Raw genomic sequence first — 22161 nt, forward strand, 5'->3', positions numbered from 1 at the left:
ACACTGCCCTTGGGAGGACGCAATAAACTGTAGGGGCCAGAGACAATCCACCCTCGTGCAGCATGAGAAGGCACAGAATCCAGGCTGCTCTTCCATGGAGTGGGAAGAACCCGAGTTCTTTGGGGGTGGCGCCGTTCCCCTGGGCAATGGCCCGCTGACCGTCGAGAAGAGGCTAGCTGCGGATGATGGGCATGCTGCACCTGGGGTTATTCTTACTCCAAGCACAGGGTGCAGAAAACGCCCGTTTCTTTTCAGAACAAAGCTCAGCCCAGCCCACGGAGGCGCCAAGACAAGAGGGCGTTTTTTAAGGTAACATTTACTACTATACGGTAGCGATTTAAATCCCTCCTGTGGGCACTGCACATCTCTATACAGACTATACACTATACAGACTGGGCTTTGTCACTACGGAGCAGTTTACAGAGTAACTTACTGCACGGAGGGCCCTGGCACCAGCTTCTCCAGCCGGGGAGCCTGCAGGGAGGCAGGGCAGGGCAGGGTAGCCATGAAGAAGGGCTCAGGGCTGCAATGAAACGCTCACTACCATGACGGCTGCCCTGCTTTCTTCTAGACTGCGTGTGGCGGGGGATGAAGGAACCATCCCCCAGAGTCGGTGGCAGAGAGAGGTGGGAGGGTTCCGGCATTTGTGCTTTACTGGCCCCTCTGCATAAATGAGAAACAGTCTGATGGAGGGCAGAACTTGCTAGAGAACATTCCTCCTCCCCACCATCACACCCCTCGTCCCCGCTCCCTGTACACAGCTCGCAGGACGCCTTAGTGCAGGGTCCCGCCTGACACCCTGACCATCCCTACTCTGCAGTGTGCGGGCCCTGGACACCAGGTTTGCCCCACGGAGCACAGGACACACACACTCCATGGCAAGAACGCTCTGGGCCGTGCTCAGAGTGGCAGAGGGTGAAGCATGAGGGCCTGGTACTGGCTCTCAGAGGGCAGCCGCGGGGGTGAGTTAAACCAGTGCTCAGAGAACCTGGAGAAACACTGCTCTGAAAAGGGGGAAGGCAGCGGTCAGTCCTTTTAGCGCTGGCAGAAAAGCCAGCTCATCATTCGTTCATCCGTTGTATGTGCGTGCAGCCCTTCCCCTTTTCCTCCCGTCCCCCGGAAATAACAGAGGCAGCAGTACCAGAGTCCTCTGATGCTGTGGGTAAGGACAGGGGAGCATCTCACTGGCAGTACAAGTATATGCACCAAGCTCTGTACCCACAAGGGAGCCAGTGCTATGCAAGTGCCCACTGGTGAGGGTAATGCAGGGTGTAAACCGTGGTGCTGAGTCCTCCCTGACGGGCAAGGGGGCTGAGAATCTGTAGGACAGAAACGCTCGTTAGACATGCTCTGGTCAGACACTTCACTGCACAGGAGACTGCTACCTGCTCACACACTACCAGAGCTCCAGCACCCCAGCAGGGTGTGCTCAGAGCTCCAGCCTGTCTAACACACACTGCTCTGGAGAGCTCCATTCCTTCCAGCAGTCACTTCTCCTGCTTCCCTTTATCCTGCCTTCAGCTCCACTAACAATTCACTAGGCCAGCGACTGCTCTCTCCAGCAATGGGTGCCCCTGTTGTGGGGGTCGTGGTGGATTTTCCACATTCCCCTGTGTGAAGGGGTCTGGAATCACAAGATTAGTGACAGCGTCAGGTTTCTCCTGCAGGCTCTGTACATAAACCCCAAACACAGAGTGTTCCTGTCTCTACAGCTCGGACCATGACAAGTGGGCATGTGGACATGTATGTATCAATGGGCCTAGTGTGAGGGCAAGGGTGGGGATGTCTGTGTTGGGTCTACACAGCCTACCACATGGGACTGGAAGCCTGGCTGCCTCCCTCTGCCTCACTGACGGCCACACAGAGCTCTCCTCCTCCAGCTCCTCCGGGAGAGCAGGACCGAACAGCAAACAATTGTGCACAGAAACAGTTCACCTTCCCGTCGTCAGTTCCACCCCGCGCTCAGGACTCACACCCACACGCATTGGCAGGCAGAATCCAGGTCAGCGTGGTGCTGGATCAGGGCAGAAGCTTCTTCCTCAAACCTGACTGCAGCCCCCTGCAGCTCGGAAGGAGATGCTGTGAATGGGGGAGTCCTGGTGCTGGGTGGCTCAGTGGTGGTGCAGCACAGTCTGGAGATCCTCAGGCAAGGAATCAATGACGGTTTCGATGTAAAGGCCCACTCGCTGCAGCGTTTCCTCCTTCACAGGGAGGTGATGGCACCTGGCTCTGATCTGGGGGGAGGGGGAACTTTTAATACAGACTCCAAGTATCCCCTTTCTGCTTGTGCCATTAACTTAAGGGAGCCCCATGGGTTCTCCCTTACCTGGGAGGATATACAGGCCCTGAGCAGTGCTGCCCCTGTGGAGATGGTTTGAGATGCAAGGGTAGGGGTGAGAAGAGCAGGACTGTAGGGTCCTTTTTCTAGCATTTATAAGGGAGGCTCACAGCTCCCTGGCTGACTTCATATGCTGCTCATCAGGGAGGAGCAGCAGGAATACACCATCTCCTATACACTGTGTGTGATCCACTCACCACCAGAAGGGCCCATGCCCACAGGAACCAAAGCAGGAGGAGGAAACTCACCAGCTTCTCACGAAGTTTCAGAACCAGGTCTACAATCTCCACCTCGGACTTGTCTTTCATCCAGGCCACAATGTTCTACAGCAAGAGAAGAAAAGTTCTCCTAAGGGAATCAACTTCCATACAGCAGCTCCCCTCAGAGCTATCTCCCAAGCAAAGCCTAGTACCGAGGCAGGGATGGAGACAGAAGGTCCTTCTCCTCTGCACAGCTGTGTTCAAGCCTAGGTATTTGCATGTGCTGCATGCAGCACAATGGCTTCCAGGCTGGCTGAACAGGACAATGTACTCCCCAGCTTTCTGTCTGTGGCAACACTATCCGCTCCCAGCCAAGCCGAGAGTGCAGGGAGGATGTGGCAATACACAGGCTTTGCATGGTCTCTGTTCTCTTACTCCCGGTCAGTGCCAGGATTCCTGCAGATTCCTCTTGCCACACGTAGCTGCCAAAAGGAGATGGGTGTAGGATTTTTGTGCTGCCCTGGGGCACTGCACTCAGACCATGCACTCGGCAGGAGCCAGAGGCACTGGCACAATCCCAGCAGGCTTTGCAATTTGAGAAATGTGCTCTAGGGAGTTGCTGTCAGAACTGCTGTCTATTTCAGTTCCCAGGAAGGAATCAAGCAGGCGGAGAGGCATCTGATCACAAACTCAGCTGGCTCTGGAAGTGCCTGAAGAATTAAAATAGCTGCCAGCAGGAGGCAGAGCAGGGTTTGTGCTGGCTCCTGGGAAGGCTGGTCTGACCCCAAACTGGATGCCCAGGCACTGAGACTCAGGCAGTGACTGGGATGTGGAGTGGATGTTCCCCAAATACCTGAGTGCAGTCCCCCCTCCAGGAGTGCTGAATCAGGATGTGACAGTGGGCATCCCCCATCACCAGTAATGACACCCAGGCATAGGGATCCCTGCATTTGCTTTCACCCCCTTTTGTCGGAACATACCGCCTCGCAGATCGCCTCCAGGTGAAGGGCCTCCAGCTTCTGGGTCATTTCCTTGTGTCTCTGACGGTACCAGCCATCAAAGTTGGGAGACTTGAAGAAACGTCTGCAGGAAGAGACGTGAAGCTGAGAGGGGGAGAGAGAGTGGACCGGGCTCTGGGGAATGGTACTTGCTGTCTGGTTTCTTCATTACTCCTAGGGATTTCTCATCCATTGAAAAGGTGGTTCCAAAACAGAGATGTTGGAGGGGACACAGAATCCCTGGTTCAGTGTAATTAGGGATGTGGATAGGTTAGAACTTAAGAACAGCCATACTGGGTCAGACCAAAGGTCCATCCAGCCCAGTGTCCTGTCTTCTGACAGTGGCCAGTGCCAGGTGCCCCAGAGGGAATGAACAGAACAGGGAATTGCCAAGTGATCCATCCCCTGTCATCCATTCCCACCTTCTGCCAAACAAGAGGCTAGGGACACCATCCCTGCCCATCCTGGCTAATAGCCACTGACAGACCTATCCTCCATGAATTTATCTAGTTCTTTTTTTAACCCTGTTATAGTCTTAAACCCTGTTATAGTCAAGTATAGGTTGCTATGGAGAAGGCTCTTTCTGACCCCACCTTCCCTAACCTCTCATATCAGTGGCCTGATTTATTCTTAGTCTCAGAAGTTGGCTTCTCCTACAATACGTAGGTGCTAGTGTCTGGCGAGTTGGCTGCCCTGAGGCAGGCAATGGTGAGTGCTTCCCACCTCTGGGCAGGCAGTGTGGTCTTATGGTTAAGGCACTGGATTAGAACACAGAAGATTTGGGTTCTATTCTTGGCCCCACCACAGACTCCTCGTGTTCATTTTCTAGAATTCTGCCCAATCTGGTTTCCAGTGTGTCAGGAAATGGTGCTCCTGGTCTTTCCACGGGGAAATGACTCCACAGCCACGTCCAGGGCAGCGCCAGTGTGTGTTTTCTAATCATCTTAAACTTGCCCTCTCAGTTTAACAATCTTAGCTCCGTCCCTCTGCACCGCAACTCCCCTCCCTCCTTGGTGTTTGCATCAAACACTTATTGTTGTCATGGAGCTAAACTCCACACATTTAGGCCTTTTTCTCTCTTTATAAACAAGGCTTTGTGTACGCTGTAGCCAAAGGTTTGGAGGCTGCAGCCCTCCACGGTGCAGCCGATGGGTGATTTTTTTTTTTTTTACAAATGGAGGTTTTTACTGAATGAAATACGGAAATGAAGCATTAGCACAGCTCATTAGTTTTACACAGCCCCGTCATTTTTAATTTTCAGGATGCTGCAGAATTTCAGACTTGGAATGAAAAATGACATGGCGAAGTTGTCAGACGGAAGCTGGCAAGGGACATCTGAGAAGGCGTAGACGGTAGGAGGCAGTTTGTGATTATGGGATATGCAGATTAGTTGGATATTCATGCTAAAGTAATCAGCTAACACTGTTGAGATCTACGCTGCCACGTTTCAAAGTTTATCCCTGGTTAAGAATGGAGAATTTCAGACCTTCATTATAGCCTGAAAAAAAACTGCTATTTGCAGATACAAGCAGACAGCACTTTATCAGTGGCACTCAGTTCATGCGTTTAAAGGTTTCTTTGTAACCCTATAAAGGCTCAGTGCCCCAGCACAATGGGCCCCAATCTCAACCGAGGCCTTTGAGTGCTGCCATAAAACACTTTTTTTTTTTATTATTATAAATTCAAGCTTAGATTTTGGAGCACTATTCTGTGCTGAGGGATGGATTATGCAGAAAGTTCCACAGCTAAGAACTGCAGAGCACACAAGATTCTGCCCTGTAGACCCTGGTCATGTTCTCTGAACTCTCTCCTATTTGCCAATATTTTTCTGGTAGGTAGGTAGTTGAATATTGCAGTTATTGTCACACCAAAGCTGCAGAGAGAGCAGCTATTCACTTTCCTGCGGCTTTATTTAACCTACAATTGCACTGACTTTATTTGCAGCCTTATGTTCCAAATCCATACATAATGTGCCTGTCCACTTTCTGGGTCTCTTTCAGCAACAGGTTCAGATTTTTAAAGGTACTTAGGTACCTAACTCCTTGATTTCAAAGGGTCTAAATAGCTCTGAAAATGTGGACCCCAATGCCTTCCGTATTTCTCCTATCCACGAGTATCTGGTTTCAGTTTTCCCCCTCAGATTTTGGTGAAGATTTGCTCTGTTCTGTTTGCAACTCTCTAATTTTTCATTAGAATAATAATGGGGGGAACCCTCATACAAGTCATCTCAAACTTTACCCTAAAGACCCTGTATTATTATCTATAACAAGGTAGGACCTACAGGCCCCAATCAGCATCTGGGTCCCACTGGGCTGGGTACTGTTCAAACACACAAAGATTGTCATACTGGATCAGAACCGTGATCTATCTAGGCCAATACCTTGTCTCTGACAGTGGCAAGAACCAGCTGCTTCAGGAGCAAGGTACATGAAACTCTCTAGTGGACAATGATGGAATAACGTGCCTCTGGGGAAGTTTCTCCCCAAACCTATCACACTCATGGACTCGCTTAAACCCTGAAACAGGAGAGTTTAAAGTCCTACTAAAATCTGACAGTTCCATGTCATTTAAAATATTATTTATACATAAGCAGGATTAGCTCTGTTTGCGGTTCCTCCCACCCATTATAACTTGGCCAGTTCCTTGTTGGCATCAAGCTTTTCAAAGGGAATGGTCTCTCCCTTGAAGCTGCTCTCTCCTCCTGATGAGTCTAAGCCCGGATTTGGCAGGTATGTTCGTTATACCCTTTACCTACTGCTGATGAGACAAGACAACCAACCACCACGTTCTTACCTGTACAGGCCTAACCAGTCACCCTTAAGTACACAGGTGAGTTGGGGACCAGCATGTTCAAGGGTCTTCATGAAATCCTCCTGTCGGAAAGGACGGATCTGGGGAGGATTCTGTGCAACAAAAATAATACATCGCAATGCAGCCCCCAGTACTGGGAATGAGGCTCAGAGCTCCTAGGAAAAGTCTATGCAGGATACACCGAAAATCTAGGAGAACCACCACATGCCTGAAACGGCACATCTCAAACAATTCTGCTAGGAGAGTTTACGTTACAGATCTCTAACAGCTTTGCTGAGCTGAAAACTACTGTAAGGAGGAAGCATCTGTCCCAGTGTTCATTCTATCTCCCTTTTCAGAGGGAACAATCCTGTCCCTGCAACAAGGGCAGTTTGAGAGTGGGCCATAGTATTTCACAGATTCCTACATCTTTTCTAACAGTCCTACCTGGGGGATGGAGGAGAGGGGATGAGCTCCTTGAGGCTGGGTAACCTTGGATTTTCCTATGACCCAGTGTGACAGTCTGTACCCCTCTGTTCACCCCTTTTACAAGACTGTGTTAAATTTTGTACAAAGCATAAGGTATAATTTGAAAACTCCTGATTTGCTGATCATGACTGTCCTGGTAAAATGGTTGGTATGTAAAGAGGTAAGATTCCACAGTATAACGTATCAAGACATGTTCCAGCATGTTCTGGAGGGCAGTCACAGACAAGTTCTCCAGAGACAAAAGCTAGCCAATGCCTCAGGCAGGTGTCAATGAGACCAAATGGACCATCACCTGATTAAGTAGCCACTCTTGGGCAGGAGAGAGGGTGTGGGCAAAAAAATCTACATTTTGACAAAGAAGCACCTTAGGGTTTTTGACCCCAGAGACTTTCTGTCTCCTGAACATCAGCTGGAGCTGATTCTTGTGCAAGAGAAAAGGCTATAAGTAGAGAGGACAGACACCCCAAAACATCTCTCCCTGCTCTCTACCCACAGCATCCATCAACACCTGCAGAACAAGGAAGCAGCACTGGACTGGGGAGCAGACCCTGACTGAAAGAGGTTCAGCCAGTAAGACGGCTGGAACATGTGATGAGAGAGACCTTTGCTTTGTATTCACTTAGCTTGTTAAGTTAGGTGTTAGTTGGGTTTTACCTTTGATTTCTTTGTAACCAATTCTGTTTGTATGCCTCATTACTCATTGTCACTTAAAATCTATCTGCAGTTAACACATTTTTGTTGTTTTATCTAAACCAGTACGTTTGGGAAACTCCATTTGGGATAACAAGGATCTGTGCATATAATTTTCTATTAGTAAATTACAGACTTCATATGAGCATGTATTGTCCAGGAGGATTCTGAGCAATACAAGAGGCTCATTTCTGGTGGAAAGTCTGGGACTGGGAGTTTGCTGGCGTTGCCCTGAAATGTAATTCAGGAGTGGCTAGCTATAGCACTCATCCAGTGTAGCTGGGAATGATTTACATGCTGGAGGCTGTGTGTGGACAGACCAGGAGCGGTTGCTTTCACAGCAAAGCAAGGTAAAAGGCAACCCAGGTTGGAGAACTGAGGGGGGGACAGCTGTCCATCATTCTAGATTGTATCCTGGATAATGTCACACCCAGATCTAAGTCCTGGAGGGCCTGGGCACTCTCAGAAGATCATGTGACCCAGATCTAGGAGCGCTAGAGGGCCTGACCTTGGGTACTTTTCCCACATCTGAGCAGACTGTTGCATTCGGGACAATTTCCCAAGAGAATGATCAGCATAAAAGTGTAACTATTCCAAATCTCTATAAGGAAATCAAATTAAACTGGACATACCTTCCATGGAGTAATGGCCCTCTGTAGAGGCATCAGACTCGCAATGTAATGCTCCTATGGAGTAGCAGTGAAAACAGAACTTAGACTAATTAGAGAGCCCTTCCCAAGGTCATTAGGTGTCACGCTGTGCTTTAAGAGCCACCAACACGACATTCAGTGAACAACCTTCCATTCTCTTCTCCCCTTCTTTGGTGGGTAGATTTCCACAAGTCCAAATGCTCATTTGCTTATCTCCCCCTGGATCCCCACTGCCCCGGGAAGCTAGGACATCAGAACTGGCTACTGTGGAAGTTTTAAGAATGCCACACAGGATGAGATCTGATGGGAGGGAATCAACAGCAGGAGCTGAGTGAGACTCAGAAAACACGGTAACATCACAACTCCCCTCACTGGAACAAAGAAGATGGAGAAGCCAATGCGATTCTAACTGGAATGTCTACCATAGGTGCAAGTAGCTCTCTCACAGGGCAGGAAGAGAAGAGGGGTTGAAAACGGCAACCATTACCTTCTGCAGTAAAGCAACAGCCATCCAGGCAGGGCTCTTAAAAATGCTATGGTAGGGACTGAACCCTCAAGAACTAAATACTAGGGCTGTCAATCGCAGTTAACTCATGCGATCAACTCAAAAAATTAATCAAGATTAAAAAAAACTGTGATTAATCGCAGTTTGAATTGCACGGTTAAACACTAGAATACCAATTGAAATTTATTAAATATTTTTGGATGCTTTTTTACATTTTTAAATATATTTATTTTAATTAGAACACAGAATACAGAGTGTACAGTGCTCACTTGATATTTTTTATTACAAATGTTTGCTCTGTAAAAATGATAAACAAAATAGTATTTTTCAATTCACCTCATACAAGTACTGTAGTGCAATCTCTTTATCGTGAAAGTGCAACTTACAAATATAGATTTTTTTTGGTTACATAATTGCACTCAAAAACAAAACAATGTAAAACTTTAGAGCCTACAAGTCCACTCAGTCCTATTTCTTGTTCAGCCAATCACTAAGTGAAACAAGTTTGTTTACATTTATGGGAGATAATGCTGCCCGTTTCTTATTTACAGTGTCACCAGAATGTGAGAAGAGGCATTCGTTATGCACTTTTGTAGCCGGCATTGCAAGGTATTTACGTGCCAAATATGCTAAACATTTGTATGCCCCTTCATGCTTCGGCCACCATTCCAGAGTACATGCTTTCATGCTGATGATACTCATTAAAAAAAGTGTGTTAATTAAATTAAATTAGTGACTGAACTCCTTGGGGGAGAACTGTATGTCTCCGGTTCTGTTTTACCCGCATTCTGCCATATATTTCATGTTATAGCAGTCTCAGATGATGACCCAGCACATGTTCATTTTAAGAACACTTTCACTGCAGATTTGATAAAACACAAAGGTACCAATGTGAGATTTACAAAGATAGCATAGTACTCAAACCAAGGTTTAAGAATCTGAAGTGCCTTCCAAAATCTGAGAGGGACAAGGTGTGGAGCATGCTTTCAAAAGCCCTAAAACAGCAACACTCTGATGCAGAAACTACAGAATCCAAGCCACCAAAAAAGAAAATCAACCTTCTGCTGGTGGCATCTGACTCAGATGATGAAAATGAACATGCCTCAATCCGCACTGCTTTGGATTGTTATCAAGCAGAACCCATCATCAGCATGGAAGCATGTCCTCTGGAATGGTGGTTGAATCATGAAGGGACATAGAAATCTGTGGCACATCTGGCACGTAAATATCTTGCGATGCCGGCTACAACAGTGCCATGCAAATGCCTGTTCTCACTTTCAGGTGATATTGTAAACAAGAAGAGGACAGCATTATCTCCTGCGAATGTAAACAAACTTGTTTGAGCAACTGGCTGAACAAGAAGTAGGACTGAGTGGACTTGTAAGCTCTAAAGTTTTACATTTTGTTTTGTTTTTTAATGCAGGTTTTTGGTTTTTTTACATAATTCTACATTTGTAAGTTCAACTTTCATGATAAAGAGATTGCACTACAGTACTTGTATTAGGTGAATTGTAAAATATTTTTTTTTTTTTACAGTGCAAATACTTATAATCAAAAATAAATATTAAGTGAGCACTGTAAACTTTGTATTCTGTGTTGTAATTGAATCAATATATTTGAAAATGTAGAAAACATCCAAAAATATTTAAATAAATGGTATTCTATTATTGTTTAGCAGTGCGATTAATCACAATTAATTTTTGTAATCGCTTGAAAGCCCTACTAAATACTACACACAGCAGGGGAAGTTTTCAAACTGGTGTGTGGGATTTAAGCCCATTGTTCCAATCAAAATTGATGGGAACCCTGGGGTTAGCTTCTCATTCACCTCTGTAAAAGTCTCCCTTGCCATTTCTTAGCTGGATACAGGCTAAGATAGCAGAATAGGTGTCAGAGACCAATCAGAGGGGAAGTTAATTCTTGTACAGGAGAAAAGGTTTGTTCCCTTTATAAACATTGTGCTGGGTGTCAGGACTGTAGAGCCAAGCACAGTATCAGTCAAACCTGCTAGAACCTGCCAATCGGAAGACAAGTTTATTCTTCTCTAAGAAGAATTAAAATGTCTATGATGGTGTTCAGGGCTCTGGCACAGAGCCTGTCTTTGTAGAATAACCTAGAGGGGAGGGTGGAACCCAGCATTCAGGCATATGCTGTTCATTCCTCCCATACTCCTTCACCACACAGATCAACAACCCCCTACTCACCAGGGGAATAATGAAACTCTGTGTGAGCTCCAGCAGGTGGCGCCTCAAAAGGGCACTTTGGACTTCAGACGGGCGCTTCCTCTGAATCCCCTGCAGGTAGAGAGTGAAGTTACAGCACAGAGGAGAGCTCATGAAGATACCATTTAACAACCAGCAGCTTTAGTAGGTAAGAGCTGAGGCTATGGCAAGTGTGTGCAGTTCTCAGCAAAACACGGCAGCTGCATGCAGCCAGTCAAGGGGCAGACTGGAAAAGAATAATTTTGTGCATTCCCCCAAGCTTGGCCCATAACACAAGCTCCACTCACTTGTGACACTAAAGTAAGATGCCACTCACATGGACTAGATTGTTTAAATCTGCCTAATATGATCATCCCTCTCCTTTCTTGCTAACAATGCTAACGGTTAAGATATCATTAGGCTCCAGAGCTCAATCAAGTGCAAATCTTCGGAGAGCACCACCCTGAGAAGACTGTCCAAGTAATTTTAACCCACACTTGGATAACCTGGACTAAACCATGACTGGAGTCAGGGTGAAGTCAAAGGCCTCAGGCCAAAGGGAAAACCAGTACTATTTCTCCTTTGGGCTTCAATGGTTTAATCCAGACTTTAGCACTGCTTTCCTGCAGCGTTTTACAGGATGGGGGATAGAGACAGGAAACGCTCACCTTTAACAATCTCTTTATCAGGGTTTTGTCTTTGTGCAGAAATGTCTTGTAAGAGGTGTAGATTCCTAGATTAAAAATATAGAAATGCTTAAAAACAAATCACCCCCCCGCCGCCACTTTCTCAAGGTCACATTATTGTGCAGTAAAGCCTTGTTCACAGGCAGGGGAGGTGAATTTCCCAATCTCAACTCTGGCTAGTTAGAAGAGAAAAAGCTTTGATGACAGAAACCTCCTAAAATGACAAGAGTTGCTGCCACAACAGCACTCACAGTAGGATTAACCTTAGAGACCTTTTAACTGTCCCGGGGCACCCCTCTCCCCCAAAAAATGTCACAGGAAAAGACACGTAACCAGCAGCATTAGCTCAGGACTAGACTTAAGTTGACTAGTTCAGTGGTGTTAGACAGCTGTATCTACCTACCTAGGTACTTATGAGTCCCTTCACTATATCTGACAGCCTCCCAAATACTCAACAGAAGTGATATAAATTTCTCTCCACTCCCAACCTGCAGGTTAAATAGCCTGAATAATTTATATTGGAGGGTTTAACATCTGAGAGCAAGGGGATGTATTGTGTGCCTGTGACAAGAACATATCCAAAGTCTCAGCATGAGTTCTGAGCATGGCAAGGCCTGTGGCCTCATCTCCTGCAGAAATGAATTCATAAGAATGGCCATACTGGGTCAGACCAATGGTCCAGCTAGCCCAGTAACCTGTCTCTGACAGTGGCCAGTGCCAGCTGCTTCCAAGGGAATGAACAGTACAAGGCAATTCTGAGTGATCCATCCCCTGTCACCGAGTCCCAGCGTCTGGCAGTTGGTGGTTTAGGGATACATGGGGCATGGGGTTGCATCCCTGATCATTGTGGCTAATAGCCATTGATGGACCTATTCTCCAAGTCTAGGCCCAGCTCCCCTGAAAGTTCTGTCTCTCACCTCAGGAGTCTCTCCCTATTGGCCAACAGCTTCATTTCACTCATACAACAGAACTGTCCTGGGAGGTCATGGTGGGGGAGCTAACTGCTCAGATAGTTAGGGTCAGTTCCAGAGAGGGGACTACGAACTGGACTGTCAACGGGAGCCAGTGCAGAGCGTAGGGCACCATCACAATGTATGCATGTGATCTTGTTGCTAAGTGTGTAGGCGGTGCATTTTTCAGAGCGAGAGGCTTTGTTAGTGTATTAGCTATAGAGAGTTTATCACCAACACATGGATCACTGTGACCAAGTCTGTGGCTGAGAGGATGAGGCAGTGTCTTCTGGCTAGGTGCAGATGGACATGGGTGCTTTTTGCCACTTTCAGGACTCATTTGGCCTGAGGCAGGCCAAGCCAACCAGCACCGATAGTGGGTTTAACCAGATGCTACAATTAAAGGAAAGTTATACACAAGTGAAACATTCTGATGCTTCACTCCCCAGCACATGCTTTTACCCATGTCCCTACCCACCAACTGATGTTTCCTTAGAAATGCTAATTCACTGCAAAGGGGCTAGAGCCCCAGACTTCATGCAAACCTGTGAAGACTCAGGGTAAGTCTACACTGCAAAAAAAAGACCCATGGCAGCAAGTCTCTGAGCCCAAGTCAACTGACTCAGGCTCGTGCTATGGGGCTAAAAATAGCAGTGCAGCTGTTCCCACTCGAGCTGGAGTCTGGGCTCTGAAACCCATCAGAGGGAGGTCTCAGAGCCCAAGTGTCTACACTACTATTTTCAGCAAGCCCCACGAGCTCAAGTCAGTTGACCTGGGCTCTGAGTCTCCCTTATTTCATGTGAGCTGCAATGCCTAGGCACAATGGGGTGAATAAGGAAAGCAGAAGCGAAGCTTGAGTTGTATCACTGCAATGCAGAGATAAGAGTAGCCGCACTGGGGGAGGGGGAATAGACAGGTGATTCAGTCCAGCCCCAGACCAGCCCCACAAAACCCCACCTTCTTCAGCCAGTCAGAGCCATCAGGCTACACAAGTACTTCCCAACAACCACCGGGGGAAACCTCTAATGAGGCTTCTACCATCTCCAAGGCTTCTCCTTCCTCAGACAGAGTCTTCCTCAGGGAGGTTTCTAAAACCAGATGGGAGGGGGGGGCTTCCACGTTTTCCGTATCAGAAGCCTTTAGATGGCCCAGTAGTAACAATGGAGAGCTCAGGAGAGTGCAAGTCAGGAAGGACACTCACGTAACCATAAAGAATTACTGCACAGCAGCAGAGGAGCTGGAAGAAGTTACAGCCCTGGAGTTGCTCTCAGTTGAGGCAGAGGGCAATGCCCACAATACACACATTGCTGCAAAGCCTTCAAACTCAGCAAAGAGGGAGGATCAACGCAATTAAACCAAATCTGATGTTAAATGGGAATTACCCGGCTTAGTGTCCAGAGTTTTCAGTTTGGTTAGTTTCTTCACCTTGACTTGTTTGGGTAAGTCACCTGTGGAAAGACACACAGTGTCTAGTACCAGGTTATGAAGGCGGCACTTCTAGCCTCATAGCCACAGCACACGTGAGAGGACTCACACTTTAGACCATCCATGCCAAACTGTGATATGAATCCTGAGCTAGTGCTGGTATCCCAACTGCTACGGGAGCTTTCAGACCTGCCTCTGCCAGTCCACGGTGGTGACAGGAAAAAGGTAATAATGAGTCACGTAGAGAACTCCTCCTCAGCCCAGCCTACAGCAGCGCTCTTGGCTTTTCAGAAAATAAAACCAGCGTCTCTCTACCAAGCATCTCCCTCCTATTCCCTTCCATCTTCCATTTCCTTAAAGCTTAGAAGAAAGAAAAACTAACTGTTGTAATTTTCTTAAGACTTTGCCTTTACTGCTGTCACCTCAGCTCCCAGGCTAGCAGCCTGAACTACCCTCTCTGAGTCCCCAATCCACAGAGAGATGGTGATGTGCACATGAAACTGTGGCTGAGACACCACTACATGGGCCAGCTCACCGTCAACCTCTGAGTCTAATGCAGAAAGACGAGCTTGGGTTAGAGCTTTACCTGACATTTTGAGCTCCCCGATCCGAAGAAGGTGAGGCCAGTGCTGGAGCGTTTTGATGAAGAAAGGATTTGTGACTCCCACGACAATGTTCGGCCTACAGAGAGAAGGTTGAGACGAAAGTGGAATCCAGAGCAACAGTGCCCCCAAGGTTCCGTCATGTAGCTTGTGCTGACTGAGTAATGAGTCTCGAGGTTCCTTTCACACAGCACAACCAGGGTACTTACGGGGCTTGTGTCCTGGTGGTGTACTCCTTAAACTCGCTGTCATGGATAGTGAAATATGGACGATAGTCACAGCAGTACTTAAGAGGGGTGAGACAGCTGCAAGAATAATACAGGAGTATTGTAGTCATCACGAAAGACAGATCATGTTGGAGAGGAACAATTTTGGGACAGGCCAGTTTCCCAGTGGTCACTGCTTTGCACTGCCAGATGAAAAACACAGGATTTCCCCTCCCTCCCTCTCTAAACTGGCGGCATGTCTACACTTTGAGCTGGAGGTGTCATTACCAGATGGATGAGTCACTCACACGAGCTCTGACAGAACCAGCAGGTGACAGTGAAGCGTAGCCATGGCAGCGCAAGTGGCAGGAGGGGCTAGCCACCCTGAATACGTGCCTACGGTCTCCCACGGCTACACACTCAGGGCAACTAGCCCCTGCTGCTGCTCGCACTGCCATGGCTACACTCTGTGTTTACTGAGTTGGCTCTATCAGAGCTAGCGCAAGTATGTCTCCTTGAGACGGGGATCACACTCTAGCTCCAAGTGCAGATATACCCTAAGAGTGCCGCTGACAGGGCCATCCCTAGCGGGGTGCGGAGCCCAGGACAAATCAGCCCCCACCGGCTTGGTGGCCCCGCTCTGCATCGGCGTCACCACATGGCAGTGAGGGGAGGGACAGCTGAACTGCTGGGCAACGGATAGCCTGCTGGGCGGCTGCCGCACAGGGAACTTAGGGGAGTCGGGAGCTGATGGGGGGCTGTCAGTCCACTCTGGTTCCAACCCCCACCAGCTAGCTGCAACGGGCTGCTCTTTCTGCAAGCAGTGGACAAAGCAGGCGGCAGCCAAACGATGTTATAAGGGCATTACACAACTTTAAACGAGCACGTTCCCTAATTGATCAGCAATGTAACAACGTTAACCGATGTTAAGGGAGGAGTTACTGTACTTGCATACACAAATTAGATCCGATGCAATTTATTGGACAGAGCAGTGGTTCTAAAGGGAGGAGAATTAATAGTATCCTGTGACAGTCACCTGTGATTCAAACAAATTACCTGGTAAGTGCGAGAACCATTTCTGAGGAAATTGTAGGGGATGGCGCCATTACAACTATTGGCTCCCCAAGTAGCATCAACTCCCACAGCATCTGGATATGAATTAGCACTGGCTGGAAACATCTGTTCATGAAAGAGAGAGTAACAGGGTAAGGCTAGAAATGGAGTTCCTGAAAGAACAGACTCTGGTAATAGGCACATTCAGCTACTCCTCTGCATCTGCACATTTAAGGTCTAGGATGGGTTTCTAATATCCTGCAGCAGTGAGTTCCACAAGGTAACTATATTTTTATATATATAACACACACACACACTTCCTGTAAACCATTTCAAATCTGTTAAAAGGAAACATTTTAAGCAATATATAGTTACCCTGTGGATCTCACTGCTTATTTGATATATTTTAAGCAAAATAAGATACATGTAAAAGGGAATAGGACAGTGTTTCTCAAACTGGAGTCGCCGCTTGTGTAGGGAAAGCACCTGGCAGGCCGGGCTGGTTTGTTTACCTGCCCCATCTGCAGGTCCAGCCGACTGCAGCTGCCACTGGCCGTGGTTTGCTGCTCCAGGCCAATGGGAGCTGCTGGAAACGGCGCGGGCCAAGGGACATACTGGCCGCTGCTTCCAGCAGCTCCCATTGGCCTGCAGCTGTGAGCCAGTGGGAGCCGTGATCAGCTGGACCTGCAGACAGGGCAGGTAAACAAACCGTCCCGGCTCCCCAGGGGCTTTCTCTACACAAGCAGCAACCCCAGTTTGAGAAACACTGGAATAGGATCTACAGTAGATTGGTTACCCTGGACATTTTTAATGTAACTAATCTGCCAGGGCATAGGCTGATCCCCAGCCAAAGTCAGGAAGAAATTCCTGTCTCTACAGTCCAGGTGGTTGTGCATACAAGAAGCCCATACATGCACTACAAAGCTCCCTAATGCCCTTAAGCACTGTGCAGCTCCTACTAACCCCACGTTCAGACTGATGCACTTTACCGACAAGAAGTATCAAGATCACACTCAATACCCACAACCGCCCACTCAGTTAAAGAACATCATGAGCAGAGAGGAAGGAGGTAGGATGGGAGGAGTGCGTTGAGAGAAGCTAACTCCCACCTGAAAAGATCCAGTTCATGAACACTGGGGAGAACTAACGGGGCTGGTAACAAGTTCTGAATGGGAGAGAGGAGAAAGGCAGTTAATGAATGAGCACAAACTACTGTCACTCTGAGTTGCCCACCTCAGTCACAGAAAGACATTCCATCTACAGTAAGTACCAAAGCATCAAAAAGCTCAGACAAAGATAACGTTTGGAGAGCCAAGCTAGGAGCAAACGTGGACAGCACGGACCGGGGGTAAACTGCTGAGCCAGTCGAGGTGTAAGAATTTCATTTCTTACCCCAGGCGCCAGCCAAAAACCCCCTGCCTTCCAAGCCTTCCCACTGCATCCAAGCAGAGCTTGGGAAAATGATAATCAGGGAAGGTGGTGGATGCTAAGAGTCCAGAAATGTGTGAAAGGTAATAGCACAAAGGAGGGAAGGAGAAGGGATTACTGGCAGGGGTTAAGATGGCAGAACAAGGAGCAATGATGTAAAATTACCCAAGAGGCTGAAGCAGCATCACTCAGGGATTTCTCTGCCCAGACAGGGGTTAGTGTCATTCTTATTCGGCAGGAGTTTGAAGAGTTGAGTGAAAACACTCGAGAGGAATATTTAGGAAGCTGTTGTTCCAGGGAGCACGTTGGACAAGCTCCAAAGAGCTCCAATTCTACAGTACCCTTCTCTTACTCAGCAATCTAGACTCTGCTTGCTATTGGGCCATTTTACACCACTCTCTTCTTCATCTCACCTCCTGATTGAACTGCTTCAGAGGACTTGATCCGGGTTTATCCACCCTGGATGGGATTCTCACCTGGGTTACAAACAGGAACACAGAGAGGTTATTTGGGGAGATGGGCTCAGCTGGCAGGCATGAAAACTTCCTGTTTATGTCTAAATGTGCAGAGACTAGGAACAAAGGGAAAGAATTTAGAGCCGTCAGGAACATTAACATCCAAAGGAGTATAAAGGAAATATGCCACCTTTCGGGTTCAGAGTCCATCAATGCCTGTGGCTGGAGCATTTGAGAGTGGAATAGCAGTAGCAAGTACCTGAATGACAATTCCCATCACAGGAAGGTTTAGCGTCTGTCCTGGCACCGGAGGTGGCCACTGATCAATCTCATTGCACACTGCAAAAACATGGACAAAAGGCAAAACTTCAACCCGAGGGACAAATGCAGCCGATTTAGGTAGTCTCTGTGAATCCTGCTGTGAACATATCACCACTGCTGCTGGTCTTTATTACAGGATAAGGTATCTAACTCTGCTTGCTAATAAGAGAACCAAAAAAAGAGCTACCGTAGCTAAACAACAAAGTAAAAAGCTGTGAGAGGCAAAAAGGCATCCTTTAAAAAGTGGAAGTTAAATCCTAATGAGGAAAATAGAAAGGAGCATAAACTCTAGCAAATGAAGTGTAAAAATATAATTAGGAAGGCCAAAAAGGAATTTGAAGTACAGCTAGCCAAAGACTCAAAAAGTAATAGCAAAAAATTTTTTTTAAGTACATCAGAAGCAGGAAGCCTGCTAAACAACCAGTGGGGCCACTGGATGGTCGAGATGATAAAGGAACACTCAAGAATGATAAGGCCACTGCGGATAAATAAATGAATTCTTTGCATCGGTCTTTCTGGTTGAGGATCTGACGGAGATTCCCAAACCTGAGCCATTCTTTTTAGGTGACAAATCTGAGGAATTGTCCCTGATTGAGGTGTCATTAGAGCAGGTTTTGGAACAAACTGATAAACTAAACAGTAATAAGTCATCAGGACCAGATGGTATCACCCACGAGTTCGGAATGAACTCAAATGTGAAACTGCAGGACTACTAACTGTTGTCTGTAACCTATGATTTAAATCAGCTTCTGTACCAAATGACTGGAGGACAGCGAATGTGACACCAATTTTTAAAAAGGGCTCCAGAGGAGACCCTGGCAATTACAGGCTGGTAAGCCTGAGTTCAGTACTGGGCAAACTGGTTGAAACTATAGTACAGAACAAAATTGTCAGACACATAGATGAACATAATTTGTTGGGGAATAGTCAACATGGTTTTTGTAAAGGGAAATCTACTAGAATTCTTTGAGGGGGTCAACAAACATGTGGACAAGGGAGATCCAGTGGATATAGTGTATTTAGATTTTCAGAAAGCCTTTCACAGGGTCCTTCACCAAAGGCTCTTAAGCAAAGTAAACTGTCATGGGATAAGAGAGAAGGTTCTCTCATGGATTGGTAACTAGTTAAAAGATAGGAAATAAAGGGCAGGAATAAATGGTCAGTTTTCAGAATGGAGAGATGTAAATAGTGATGTCCCCCAGGGGTCTGTACTGGGCCCAGTCCAATTTAACGTATTCATAAATGATCTGGAAAAAGCGGTGAACAGTAAAGTGGCAACATTTGGAGATGATACAAAACTACTCAAGATAATTAAATCCCAGGCAGACTGTGAAGAGCTACAAAAGAATCTCTCAAAACTGGGTGACTGGGCAAGAAAATGGCAGATGAAATTCAATGTTGACAAAGGCAAAGTAATGCACATTGGAAAACATATTCCTAACTATACTTATAAAATGATGGGGTCTAAATTAGCTGTTACCACTCAAGAGATCTTGGAGTCATTGTGGACAGTTCTCTGAAAACATCCACTTGATGTGCAGCGGCAGTCAAAAAAGTGAACAGAATGTTGGGAATCATTAAGAAAGGGATAGATAATAGGACAGAAAATATAATATTGTCTCTATATAAATCCATGGTACGTCCACATCTTGAATACTGTGTGCAGATGTGGTCGCCCCATCTCAAAAAAGATATATTGGACTTGGAAAAGATTCAGAAAAGGGCAACAAAAATTATTAGGGGTATGGATCAGCTGCTGTATGAGGAGAGATTAATAAGATTGGGACTTTTCATCTTGGAAAAGAGATGACAGAGGAGATATGATAGAGATCTATAAAATCATAACTGGTGTGGAGAGTAAATAAGCAAGTGTTATTTACTCCTTCTCATAACATAAGAACTAGGGGCCACCAAATGAAATTAATAGGCAGCAGGTTTAAAACAAACAAAAGGAAGTACTTTTTCACACAACGCACAGTCAACCTCTGGAACTCCTTGCCAGAGGATATTGTGAAGGCCAAGACTACATAATAGGGTTAAAAAAAGAACTAGATAAATTAATGGAGGATAGGTCCATCAATGGCTATTAGCCAGGATGGGCAGGGATGGTGTCCCTAGCCTCTATTTTCCAGAAGCTGGGAATGGGCGACAGAGGATGGATCACCTGATGATTACCTGTTCAGTTCATTTCCTCTGGGGCACCTGGCATTGGCCACTGTCGGACGACAGGATACTGGGCTGGATGGACCTTTGGTCTGACCCAGTCTGGCCATTCTTATGTTCTTATGCATAGCAGCTCTGGGCTCCTAGGGGCTAGATAGGTCCAGGGACAATAACTGAGAGCTGGGAGACTGTCATTCCTGTGCTGTCACAACAGCAACTGAAGTCAATGGGAGCTGCGCTTTGAACACACACAGTGACATGAAGTACTCTGATTAAATCGGGTCCTAGGTGTCTCAAACTGGATGCCGAAATTAAGTGGATACTTTTGACCTTATTCTCTCTGTGCCTCAGGGAGAATGTGGAAAAAAATAGTTTATGATCATGTGATTAAAGACTATATCATAATCCGTGCACACAAAGGATCCAAATTAAGGTTGCACAGACCATCTTAATTCTTGCACTTCCTAACTTTTGAGCATTTGACTTTCCAGCCTTAATAATGGTCAAAACAGCTGTGCGTGTGTAATATATATATATTTGTTTAATGGAACTAATTGATGTTTCTCCCTACTAGTAACGTGCAGCTCTGCAACCCTTTCTTATCAATTTGTTTTCCATTTTCCATGGCATACATCTCCCATTTGCCTCCACATTTACTAATATTAGATTTTTAACCCCGTGACAAAACCCTCATGCCCACCCTTTCTCCTTACCTGCCTCCAGGCACGGCTCCAGCTTGTCAAAGTACTCAGGAGCAATCAGCTGCAGCAGAGATTGGAACAGGTTCACATAAGGCAAGCGTGACACCAGCACTAGAGACTGAAATAGATACACAGTAGCACCATCGTCAGCACCTTTAGCACTCCATCTACAAGAGGTGTTCAGACTCTGCCCACCGGAGGTCCACAATGGACTCTTGCCAGGAGCCCAGAAGCTGAATCTATTTTGCCCAAAATGATGTTTCAGTGCACTTGCTCACAATCTGTGGAACACTTGATGGTTATTTTGTACTGGATTCTCCAGGTGTCCACGCTCAGGGAAGAGCCTGGATGTCTGCAGAAGCAGCTGTAAGCCGGAAGGAGCCAGTCTAGCAGCCTCCACTAGGGACCACTGCAACCATAAGAGATGAATCTGCAGCCCAGCAGAAAAAAGATCACCAGTGTAAAGAGCCAGTGATTGCCAGTAGATCCAAAGCTGCCAGTGCAAGCACACCAGGAGCTACCTGAGGGAGGAGGGTACCGAGTAGAGCTAGAGACCAGGCACAGGGGAACAAATCAGCAGAGCAGGAATCAGGGACCAGGCAGGGAACTGATATGTGGAAGACTGAAGCAGACAAACAAAATAAGGGAAATGAGAGATCATTTTTCCAAGTTAATTTCATTTTGCTTTTTCTGCCCATGTTTCTAATCTCACTGGGTCCCTTTATACCATCTCTGTCATTGGTTTTTATACCACCTTCCAATTCAGTATCCCCTCAGTGTGCTGCTTACTCTGTTTTTCAAATTATTCCAACTCAAATCTTTTCAATAACTCCTGGACACTTTCTCCAATTCAGTACACCTCTACCCCGATATAACGCTGTCCTTGGGAGCCAAAGAATCTTACCGCGTTATAGGCGAAACTGTGTTATATCAAACTTGCTTTGATCTGCCAGAGTGCGCAGCCCTGCCCCCCAGAGCGCTGTTTTACCGCGTTATATCTGAATTCGTGTTATATCAGGTCACGTTATATCGGGGTAGAGATGTACTTTGCCATTTGGTCTAGCCCTCCGTTTTACTCCCATCTAAGGCCTTGTCTACACTACCACTTAAGTCAATGTAACTTACCTTGCTCAAGGGTGTGAAAAACCATCCCCCCAGGAGACGCAATTTACAGTGACTTAAAGCAATACCCACCCCATGCTGTTGGCAGGAGACGCTCTCCCGCTGACATAGCTTCCGCCTCTCGTTGAGGTGGAGTAATTATGCAGACAGGAAAGCGCTCTCCCGTCAGGATAGCACATCTTCACCAG

At 46.7% G+C, this 22161-nt stretch overlaps 1 protein-coding gene across 2 annotated transcripts in view; it reads right to left on the bottom strand.

Annotated features, from left to right (window-relative positions):
* Positions 1-298: 298 nt before the first annotated feature.
* The window catches only part of DENND6B (DENN domain containing 6B), a 37157-nt gene continuing 15294 nt past the window's right edge, over positions 299-22161 (bottom strand). For both annotated transcript variants that reach the window (XM_044989585.1, XM_044989594.1), the window contains 15 exons: positions 20864-20969; positions 17926-18005; positions 17625-17687; positions 16893-16948; positions 15787-15909; positions 14734-14829; positions 14509-14603; positions 13880-13945; positions 11530-11594; positions 10865-10954; positions 8138-8191; positions 6330-6439; positions 3519-3621; positions 2587-2661; positions 299-2234 (listed from right to left, as the gene is read on the bottom strand). In XM_044989585.1, coding sequence (XP_044845520.1) covers positions 2112-2234; positions 2587-2661; positions 3519-3621; positions 6330-6439; positions 8138-8191; positions 10865-10954; positions 11530-11594; positions 13880-13945; positions 14509-14603; positions 14734-14829; positions 15787-15909; positions 16893-16948; positions 17625-17687; positions 17926-18005; positions 20864-20969 — 1305 coding nt within the window. In that variant the 3' untranslated portion in view covers positions 299-2111. The remainder of the gene's footprint in view (positions 2235-2586; positions 2662-3518; positions 3622-6329; positions 6440-8137; positions 8192-10864; positions 10955-11529; positions 11595-13879; positions 13946-14508; positions 14604-14733; positions 14830-15786; positions 15910-16892; positions 16949-17624; positions 17688-17925; positions 18006-20863; positions 20970-22161) is intronic.

Source organism: Mauremys mutica, chromosome 1 (assembly GCF_020497125.1).
Source record: "Mauremys mutica isolate MM-2020 ecotype Southern chromosome 1, ASM2049712v1, whole genome shotgun sequence".
Lineage (NCBI taxonomy): Eukaryota > Metazoa > Chordata > Testudines > Geoemydidae > Mauremys > Mauremys mutica.